This window comes from Verruconis gallopava (genome assembly GCF_000836295.1).
Source record: "Verruconis gallopava strain CBS 43764 unplaced genomic scaffold supercont1.18, whole genome shotgun sequence".
Lineage (NCBI taxonomy): Eukaryota > Fungi > Ascomycota > Dothideomycetes > Venturiales > Sympoventuriaceae > Verruconis > Verruconis gallopava.
Window position 1 is genome coordinate 559346 of NW_015622154.1, and position 10093 is coordinate 569438.

General features: G+C 53.6%; 3 protein-coding genes across 4 annotated transcripts; all 3 read left to right on the plus strand.

Moving 5' to 3' along the window:
• Positions 1-111: 111 nt before the first annotated feature.
• On the plus strand, positions 112-2207 carry PV09_05806 (the record flags this gene model as incomplete). Of its 2 annotated transcripts, none has more annotated exons than XM_016359353.1 (2): positions 112-155; positions 333-2207. In XM_016359353.1, coding segments are annotated over 2 exons (1673 nt in total), but the record flags the coding sequence as incomplete, so codon positions are not given. The 2 variants fall into 2 exon arrangements, with proteins under 2 accessions (XP_016213032.1, XP_016213033.1); XM_016359354.1 differs by having other exon boundaries at positions 353-2207.
• Positions 2208-2578: 371 nt separating this feature from the next.
• On the plus strand, positions 2579-4890 carry PV09_05807 (uncharacterized protein). Its single transcript, XM_016359355.1, has 2 exons — positions 2579-3248; positions 3314-4890. The coding sequence occupies exons 1-2, from the start codon at positions 2863-2865 to the stop codon at positions 4659-4661; spliced, it is 1734 nt and encodes a 577-aa protein (XP_016213034.1). The 5' UTR covers positions 2579-2862; the 3' UTR covers positions 4662-4890.
• An 876-nt stretch (positions 4891-5766) lies between these two features.
• PV09_05808 (uncharacterized protein) lies at positions 5767-8811 on the plus strand. Its single transcript, XM_016359356.1, has 3 exons — positions 5767-6661; positions 6721-7343; positions 7393-8811. The coding sequence occupies exons 1-3, from the start codon at positions 6100-6102 to the stop codon at positions 8539-8541; spliced, it is 2334 nt and encodes a 777-aa protein (XP_016213035.1). The 5' UTR covers positions 5767-6099; the 3' UTR covers positions 8542-8811.
• Positions 8812-10093: the final 1282 nt, after the last annotated feature.

Sequence of the window (10093 nt, forward strand, 5' to 3'; positions counted from 1 at the left end):
TGCTGGAGAGCCCGACCCCATTTGCAAGCCGCTAGGCTGGATCGGGATGGCGGTGTGGCCGAAGAACTACTGAATCGCACCCAGCCTGGAAAGATTTCGATTCGCCTTGCACTATGCGACACTCTCAAGGTAATCACAATGCCAAATGTAAAAATGTAAGTGCTCCCTTTGATTCCGTAATTTCTAACTCGATAATATTGTTTGTGAGGACGCTGCGGCTCCATCGACGAGAAGAGAGCCTGGCGCGCGTTGTTCACCTTAATCCTACCAGTAACGTGACTGCCTTCAGGAAGGCCCCCCTCGTATCTTCAAACTGATCGTGACATTGACAGAAACTAATCGTCCCCCGCAGAGTAGTGATCGGCGACGTCGACGGTCACTTTCGTGATGTATTCCAGAAACTCAATACTCTGCATAGCAAGAACAGCTTTGCATTTGGCATTGTGGTAGGGAATCTCTTCGCAGATCCAGAGGGCTCAACAACGGAGGATGATCAAGCAATCCAAGAGCTGCTGGACGGAAAGATTGGCATTCAGCTGCCAGTGTACTTTGCGCTAAGGAATCATGCGCTTCCGCCGCGTGTTATTGATCGATTGCGGTCATCCGAAGGCGAGCTCTGCGCAAATCTTTTCTTCCTTGGCAGGAGATCTACAACAAAAACCTCTGATGGGGTTCGTATTGTAGCTTTGGGAGGCACCTTTAGTTCAGATTCTTCCCCCAGTTCAACAGTGGATGAGTACCTGCCCTCGTATACGCAGCAAGACGCGAAGATACTCAAGGGAGCCAAACACGCCGATATTCTCATCACTTCTGACTGGCCATCCGCTGTGCGGTCAAATTCTAAGGTCGCCATAGGCGATCACGACGAGCCAATCTCACAGGAGTGTGTCTCTGAGCTCTGCGAGGCGCTGAGGCCACGATACCACTTCTCGGCTGCGTCACCGGATCTGTTCTATGAGAGAGAACCTTTTTCCCATGTCCCTAGAGAGGATGAGTCTGGGCTATATCACACAACGAGATTTCTGAGCCTAGCGGCGTATAACAACTCGTCAAAATCCAAGTGGATATATGCGTTCTCGCTCGAGCCAGGAGCTCAGCCCGCATCGTCCTTGCCCGCAGGTGCAACAGCTTCGCCGTTTGCGAACATCAACAAGAAGCGTTCCGCACTTCCGGACCAGACTAGCTACCGCTTCTCCTCCACTGGTTACGATTCATACGAGCGTCCGCGAAAACGGCATAGGCATCGTGAGAAAGCCCCTCCTCCCACACAGGGTGAATGCTACTTCTGCCTCTCCAACCCTAACTTGCCGACGCATCTGGTCACATCGATAGCTACAGAAGCATATCTCACCACTGCGAAAGGACCACTAACGACTTCTAAAACATTTCCTTCCCTGCCTTTCCCGTCACATATTCTCGTCATACCCATGGCACATGCGCCCACCCTGTCACTCATTCCCGAGCCAGAATCCCGCGAAACGACAAAGGTAGAGATGACCAAGTACAGAGAAGGAATCCAGAAAATGATAGCTACAGTCTCAAAGGGAGAGCTGGGGGCGGTCACCTGGGAGATATCTCGCGCGTCAGGGTTCCACGCCCATTGGCAAATCCTTCCACTGCCACAATCCATCATCTCGAAGGGCCTAGTCGAGGTTGCGTTCAAAGTCGAGGCAGAGAACAAATCGCACCCGCACCTCGAAAAAGGTGAGCCGGACGAGGCCACCGACTATTTCAGACTGTGGATCTACGACGGCGAGAAGAAGAAGGAAGAGCAGCTGCATTTTCCGATCGACGCGGGGTTCAGGGATCTTCAGTACGCGAGACGGGTATGCGCAAAGCTCTTGGGGCTGGAGGGGAGAGTCATGTGGCAAGACTGCGGGCAGACGCTGGATGAGGAGACAGCGGACGCAGAGGCGTTCAAAGAAGCGTTCAAGGCTTGGGACTTCACCGAGGAGCAGTAGCGACGGACTGTCGGCACAAATCTGACGTGGAGAATGTCAACGAGTTTAGAGAGGCAGCATGTTCATATAGCTCCGTTGGAATCCCAGCTACACCGGATCATTGGGGGAAGTAGTTGGCTTTCGCTGTCGTGCATGCGTTCAACCTGTCCTGTTGGACTGTTGCATTCACGGTTGTCTTGTGCCGTAAGCACCATCAAAATACATGACCCACAATACCGATTTGACGGACACTCATCTAAAAGTTAGTGCTTCATACAAACTTCATTGCCAGATTGCGCAACCAGCTGGCCCGGCGCGCTTCCATCACAGCTAGCGCAGCGCCATGCGTCTTGGCTGTAGAGTCAAGCTTTCAGTGTGATGTGTCCTGCCGCCGCGATTTCCGTGAAGATGGCATTTCGATCATGCAAAAGTCTCTTATCTCGGCAACGCCTCTCCCGGCGATGCATTTGCGCGACGCGAGCTTTAAAAGGGAAAAAAAAAGGAGCGAAGAGCGAGAGCGATCCGCCCACGTTTCGACGCGGAAGTAAATCCACTCCAGCGCGGCACCGTTCCGACCGAATCATCTCCGACTCCGATCAGATTGATTAGATCACGTCGTCTGAGTGGTTCAATCATGCTGGTTTTCAGCACTACCGGCGCAACACCGCGGCAGAGATGTATCTACAGCCGAGATACGACCGACTTATCATGGAGAGGAAATTTCTTTTCTCAACCAAACTTGGCCATGTTGTCATTTTAAGGAGTACTGTGGTCTTGGCTTTGAATATGTATATATGGGATTGGGAGGTACCTTTTCTTTAAACGTGGTACTCTCGTTTCGTATCGGCTTGCCAACCTGCATCATTCGTCGCATGTAAATATCTATCCTTGTCGAAAGAGAGTGTTATTTTAGTACGTTTAGATGTCAGAATACAAGGAAGCAGAAGAAGCCCCCGAGGCCTCGACTGCTAGTTCGAGCAGAACCTCGCTTTCAGACGTGGAAAAGGAAAAGGAGCATGACAACGCCGATCTCCATCAGTATGCGTCCATATATCGATCTCAGACTCAACGAACCTCTAGGTCCGTCCGGAGGCCAGAGGACATCGACGGCGCAGAGTTGGTCAATCTTCCCTCGAGAACACTTGCCAGCAATGCAAATCTCGACGAGTATCTCGAGGAAACGGCCGAGGGCTTCATCGAGGAGGACCGGGTGTCCAGAAAGTCAGGAAGAATCGAGAGGTACGAGCTTGTCACTTGGAAGGTAGACGATCCCGAGAACCCGAAGAACTGGAGCAAGCCGTTCAAATGGTAAGTCGAACGTCGACGAAGGTCGGCATCCCCTGTTTGGATCCGTAGATTGCTAAGATCTCTAGGTGGTGCACCATGTGCGTGGCGTTCACTTGTTTCGTGGTCGCGTTCAACTCGGCAGTCATCACCGCTTCGATCGAGGGACCGGCCGCAACATTCCACGTTTCCCGAGAGGTTGTGTTCCTCAGCATCACCGTCTTTGTCATCGGCTTCGGCGTCGGTCCCATGATTTTTGCACCGCTCTCGGAAATCCTCGGCCGCCGTATTATTTACGGGACTACGCTGCTCGTGGCCCTCGTGTTTACCATCCCGTGCGCGGTGTCGAAGAACATTGGCACATTACTTGCTTGCAGAGCCGTGGACGGCATTGCCTTCAGCGCGCCAATGGTGCTTGTCGGCGGCACTCTGGCGGACCTGTGGAAGAACGAAGAGAGGGGAGTGCCCATGGCCGTGTTCTCGGCGGCGCCATTTATCGGTCCTGCGATCGGGCCTCTGGCCGGGGGGTTCATTGCAGACAATCTGGGATGGCGATGGCTGTATTGGATGCAACTTATCCTCTCCACGGCGGCGTGGATTCTCATCACGTTCACCGTGCCCGAAACGTACGCGCCGACGCTGCTGACGCGAAGAGCGAAAAAGATGCGCAAAGAGACAGGAGACTCCAAGTTCGTTACGGAATCAGAACTTGACACTCGGCCGTTCGGGCAGCGCATGAAGCTGTTCCTCGTCCGGCCGTTCCAGCTGTTATTCCTCGAGCCGATCGTCCTTTTCATCTCGCTCTACATGTCGGTCCTCTACGGGCTTCTCTACATGTTCTTCGTAGCTTATCCGGTCGTGTACCAAGGAGGCAAAGGCTATTCCGCGTCCATAACGGGGCTCATGTTTATCCCGTTGGCGATTGGAGTTCTTATGAGCGCGGCTTGCGCCCCAGCTGTCAACAAGCACTACCTTGGCCTGGTTCGAAAGCACGGAGGCAAGCCTCCCGCTGAATGTCGACTGATCCCCATGATGGTTTCATGTTGGTTTGTCCCAATAGGCATGTTCATCTTCGCCTGGACAAGTTATCCAAATGTGCATTGGATTGGCCCCGCTATCGGAGGCTGGCCGGTTGGCTTCGGGTTCATTTTCCTCTATAACTCGGCAAACAACTATCTGGTCGACACGTATCAGCATCAAGCCGCCTCTGCTCTCGCTGCAAAGACGTGTATCAGATCCTTCTGGGGCGCGTCGACGGTTCTGTTCACTGAGCAGATGTACTCGAGACTGGGCTACCAGTGGGCGAGCTCTCTGCTAGCGTTCATCGCCCTGGCTTGTTGCGCCATTCCGTACGTCTTCTACTTCTTCGGAGAGCGTATTAGAGCCTACAGCAAGTTCGCCTACAATCCAGACGAAGAAAACAAGGCAAAGGCCTGAACGGAGAAGTTGCTGATTTAATCACTCTGAGCAATGGGATCGACAGGCTCAGCAGTATGGATCACGTTGGAAGAGGAGGGGGACGAATTTGCTTGACTGCGATGCATTTAGCGCTCGGCGTTGGGGAACAAGAAGCATGTAGCTGGCCTGGGTTTTGGAAACATAGTTCTAGATTAAGTTTGTAGAGCCATATAATAATGTTGCAAATCAAAATCGTACATCATCAAAAGCGGCCATAGCCTAAGCGGATGCCCTTGAACCGAATCGATCTTTAACTGATTGATGATGCCGTCGACGATGAAGTAGCGAACGAGGACATCAGAGGGGTCTGCAGAGCTACACAGCCACTGAGGGTGCACAGCCACTGAGCGCAAGGTGCAGCGACAACCAAACGTAACTGTGCTGCTGCGAGACGCTAGACGGTCTCTTGTGTCCGGATCGATCTGGACGTTGATCCGAAGAGAGCAGGCGTGGTGAGAAATACGATCCTACGCAGCAACGATTTCAACCTCATCTGACCAAACGATCGATAGTTTGTGCAGATGGAACGTTCCAAGCATTCGCTAACGGTCCCACCGCCTCGGGAACGGACATTAGATAAGCATAACAAGCCTCGGCATGGCAGCTTCTGATCGCGATGTCAGAGAACTGCGGTTGAGCTCGAGAAGGGAGTCGTGCCGGGTGAACAGATGTAGCGAGCGACACAGGAACAGAAGCAAGGCAGATAGAAAGGATTCGTTGTGCAGACGAATCTCGCCTCGCGCGCGACGAGGACAAGCTCTGACTTGCTGATGTTGCATACATGCAATGCTGCTCGCCTATTTTTAAAGCTGTGCACGCCCCCTTCCCCCCCATGATCGACGTCGGTGGTGCTTCATCCGTCCTACTTCCGCTGTCAATACGTTCATCCCAACGGTCTATGCTCACATGCGGTTCCAATCATGACGTAGGCCAACCTCTCCAATGCAGGTCTTACTGGTCCTTTCAGCACTCGACAAAGACAAGGAGCTACGACTTGCATTGCCTGTCTTGGTCCAGCCTGGCCAGCGCCACCCCGTGGCTGCATCTTCGCTGTAACTTGTTTGCCCATATTCTCAGACGTGCCCATGCCTTGCTGATGCCGATGCCGATGCTGCTCGTGTGCTGATTGCGTACATCATTTTCCTTCTCTCGTTCTCACGTCTTCTTTCGTGAATCCACAGTACCTACCTTGCTTCAGTTATTCCTCTACACAGCCGCCTAGTGTTTGAAGCCTAGAATTGACGTGCATTTCCTTATCACGGCTGTCTCTGGCATTTCGCCACGCCAATCTGGCTGACCCGGACGTTGCTGATTCTGCAATTCCCTCATAATTTCTGCTTGCTTCGTTGACACCGACCAAGCCTGCGCCTGGCGAGTCGGCTTATTTCGGACGCTCAATGCTGCCATAATTCTTGCCATGTCGCATGCTACTGGACCAGACTTCCTCAAGCCTCGACGGAAATCCGCATTCCGAGAAGTAGGTCTCACCGAAGAGGACGATGTTGCTGGATACCCGCGGTTGAGCCATAGACGACCGGCGTTGAGAGTCAGGTTCCGGAGCGAAGACGACATTTTCGAGCATACGACGCTTGAGAAAGAAGAGAAGGAAGAGGACGACGAGTGGGAGGATATATCGGCATCTTCCTCTGAGGATGAAAGGCCTGTCATGGTCGAGATACCAAGACATCATGCACCGGCCGTGTCCTCCGATCGATGTGCCCTCGTGGTTTTTGTCGTTCTCATATCGATACTGATTGCGCAAGTAGTGCCGATGGGCAAGAGCAGACTGTTGACAGCCGAAGCGGCTCCACCCAGGAACGCATACTCGAATCCAGAACGTGCACTGGACAAGCGGCAGGGCTACAATCCTACGGACTGGTGCAAGAAATGGAGCCAGCAGAGCGCCATTGTCAACGGAACTCTGTTCTTGTACGGCGGCCGCAAGACGACATCCTCGAGTCAGACCAGCAATACCTGGAGTAAGTTTTGACGTCCGCTTTGTCGCCGTTCCACTCAGCGTGATGCTCATCCGTTTCAGACAACGACTTCCTCACCATCGACCTCACAAGAACGTGGCAGATCTCTTCGCCGCAGATGAACGCACTGCCACAACCGTCAGGCCCGCCACCGGTTGCAAATGGCTACCTGTGGAATTCGCACGAGTCACTCTACTTGTACGGGGGAGAGTTCTCGGATGACCCGCAAGGCACGCCGACCGCGAACTCGCTCTGGGAGTATGACATCCAGTCGCAGAGATGGGTCGAGCATGACAATCCCCAGACGTCTGCGGGGAAAAATTCAGAACCCGCCGGCGAACCGATCCAACGAGCTGCAGAGGGCGCAGGGTTCAGCTTGGCAAATCTCGGTCGTGGATGGTATTTCGGTGGCCATCTGGACTTCTTGACCACGCAGGGTTGGTCGATCCAGACGCCGAGGATCTACCTAAAGTCTTTCGTGGAGTTCACGTTTCCCGGTGTCAGAAACCCAGAGCTGTCATCTGAGACCGCCGGCACCGATGGCGAGTGGCGTAACATGACGTCGGCTGGCATTCAAGATACGGCAGGGTTCACGCAACGAGCGGACGGAATACTGGTCTACGTGCCTGGGTTTGGCGACGAAGGTATACTGCTGAGCTTGGCAGGAGGAACAAACGATACCTTTGTAAGGGCGAAGGACGAGATTTGGAAATTTCTCTTACTAACCTTGGCAGACGCAAATGAACGAAATAGACGTGTTCGACATTGCTGGGTCGCAGTGGTACCGCCAGGCCACCAGCGGGACGACGCCAAATATTCGAGTAAATCCGTGTGCGGTGGTGGCTGCTGCCGCGGACGGTTCTAGTTACAACATCTACATGTTCGGCGGGCAGAACCTCATTCCGTACGGCAATCAGACGCAGTACAACGACATGTGGATCCTGTCGGTGCCTTCGTTTACCTGGATCCAAGTCAATATGGACGGCCAGTCGGTACCGTACGGTCGCTCCGGCCACACTTGCAACATCTGGGACGGCCAAATGGTCATGGTGGGAGGCTACACTGGGCAGGAGAATGCACTGACGTGCGAAACGCCTGGGATTTACGTGTTCAACACCAGCTCGCTGCAGTGGACAAACCAGTTCACCGCTCTGAGTGCGGGGGCAAAGGACAACCCGTTTTCGCAGCAGGACACGCAGAAGGGCGCCGGTGCTGGCGCTGGGCTGGAGGGTAGTTACGACTACCAAGTCCCAGCCGTAGTACGGTCCGTCATTGGGGGAAATGGGAACGGTGGCGCGACCCTGACCACGCCCGCTAATGCGGCGACTGCAGGACCGCTGGCCAGCGGGAAGCCGATCACGTATACGGTATCCGGTGGCGGTTCGACCACGATCGGAGGCGGTGCGGTCTCGGACAGCGCTTCTAACAAGGGTGCGGTGATCGGTGCGATCGTGGCGGGCGTTGTCGGTTTCATTCTTCTACTTCTCGTCGTCTACTTCGCCATCTGCGTCGTCATCTATCGAAAACAGCTCGCGCTGTACCGTCAGCACGTCGCGCTCATGCAGCAGCAGCAAGCGGACAAGGAAGGATCCGCCAACGCCTCGCTGTACACTTCAAATTCACCTACCTGGTCGCGAAGACCGTACGCGGGGCAGCACGAGAGCTTGATCGGGCCGTACCATCGACCGTCGCACTCGCAGGACACGACGGGGACGGGAAGTCACCAGCTAACGAGCTCAAGTCCGAATAGCAGCACGGAAGATTTGATGGAAGGTCTCCAGCCTAGCTTCTGGGGCTGGAATGGTGTACTTCTCCACCCAAGGAGGAGCTTGCGAATCGTGAATCGCACAGAAGAGGGCCCTCAAAGAAGGGACAGTGAGTAAAAGCTGGCTGGGTTCGTCGAGCATATCTGTAATCATTGCACCATGTTTCTGCTTACGTACAGTCCCTTGGGTTTGTTTTCTTTGGTGGCGCCGTTTCAATGCCTGGTCGGAAGGAGAAAAATAAGGGAAAAGCCTGTAACGCGGCCGTCTTTTGCTCTAATTGTGAGGTAGATGGGAGCTCGGGAAAGTCGGCATTTGTTTCCATTATACCATGTACATATAATGGCTGAGAACACGTCCTCATGCGTACTACGAACATAGCGTAATCCACGGTTTTGTTTCGTATTGTTTAGACGGAGGTTTCCTGGATTCCAAGAATCACGTCTCCCGACTACTTTGTGGCCTACTCGTCGGCATTCGGTTCGTGAAAGTTGCCATAGGATACCCTTGGCGTCTACGCCTGGACGGGAAATTCTTCGCGTAACAGGTATCTCCTTTAGATCTACCTGAACGCTCCAATCACGGAGAAGGTCCTTGCTGCGGCGACTCTTTTGTTAAAGGGAGATGCTCAGGGCGCGAAGTCCTAATGTGCCGCTCTGTGGTAAAGCTCAGCAGAGGCAGGTTTGCCTGAACACGGTCTACGTCGGGACTATAAAAGATAAGGTCAAGAAAGACCGAGCACATGTTATCCGTGCCGCGCGCGGATGGCCATGTGGAGACGATATGTGGGTACGGATTGACTGTTCGTCATTCCAAGAACGTATCCAGCCCAAATGCATGGAAACCGCATACTGAAGTCATGTTTCGGCACATACCGCAAAGATGCTATTTGCCAGAGATGTGGACATGCGATCACCATTCGAGGTGATCACGCCTCGCGAAAGAGGGAGGTTTTGCCAAAACGAAGCTCAAACCACGATGGGCAAGCAAACACGCTAAAAGGGGGGGCTGAAAAACAAAAACGAAAGCTTACAGTACAAGTGACCAGGACGGACAAAGTCAGAAGCTTAAACGATGCTGAAGGATCGATGCAGACCCACACAGCCGTGATCGATGCGAAAGAAAGGGGAGTCGTCCGTTATTCTCTTCGAACAGAGTATCTCAGCGTAACCCCCGTACTGGGCGAGTCATTCCCGCTCAATCAGCGAGATTAGATATTGATTGACCTCACACGCAGGTCCGAGAACGTTCATATCCACAATGACGAAGTGACGAAGGAAGAGGTCTTTTGTCCGAGCCGTTTCTGTGTCGGAACGAGTTCCACTCGTAGCACCGCGTGGCCGGGGGCGGGTGTCCACTCTAGAAGTGGCAAACCAGTAGCTCTTGATGGAGCAATTGCTTGAATCGTAGCGGGCATCCTTTCGCGCAGCCAACCGATGCAGCCTTTTGACGCACGAAAAGAAGCGAAGGAAAGGTTCCGGTCAAGGCCCCCAAACCTAGATCTTTGGGCAATACTGTAGCACCGGCAACTACCGCCCCTGTATCTAGGGCAAAGCAGAGACGTTCTAGAGGGAGAGGGCAGACGAGGTGAGAGATCAAGACCATAATCCACCGATATCATGCCAATGGCGCCGGGGCTTAGATGGCGTCGCGTCCTCCGAGTCGATTGGGA

Excerpts from the sequence above, each read along its gene's own strand:
- PV09_05807 (XM_016359355.1), top strand. The coding sequence starts at position 2,863 with ATGTCAGAATACAAGGAAGCAGAAGAAGCCCCCGAGGCCTCGACTGCT. Across the intron at positions 3,249-3,313 it reads TGGAGCAAGCCGTTCAAATG|GTGGTGCACCATGTGCGTGG; the intron begins GTAAGTCGAACG and ends TAAGATCTCTAG.
- PV09_05808 (XM_016359356.1), top strand. The coding sequence starts at position 6,100 with ATGTCGCATGCTACTGGACCAGACTTCCTCAAGCCTCGACGGAAATCC. Across the intron at positions 6,662-6,720 it reads TCAGACCAGCAATACCTGGA|ACAACGACTTCCTCACCATC; the intron begins GTAAGTTTTGAC and ends CATCCGTTTCAG. Across the intron at positions 7,344-7,392 it reads GAGGAACAAACGATACCTTT|ACGCAAATGAACGAAATAGA; the intron begins GTAAGGGCGAAG and ends TAACCTTGGCAG.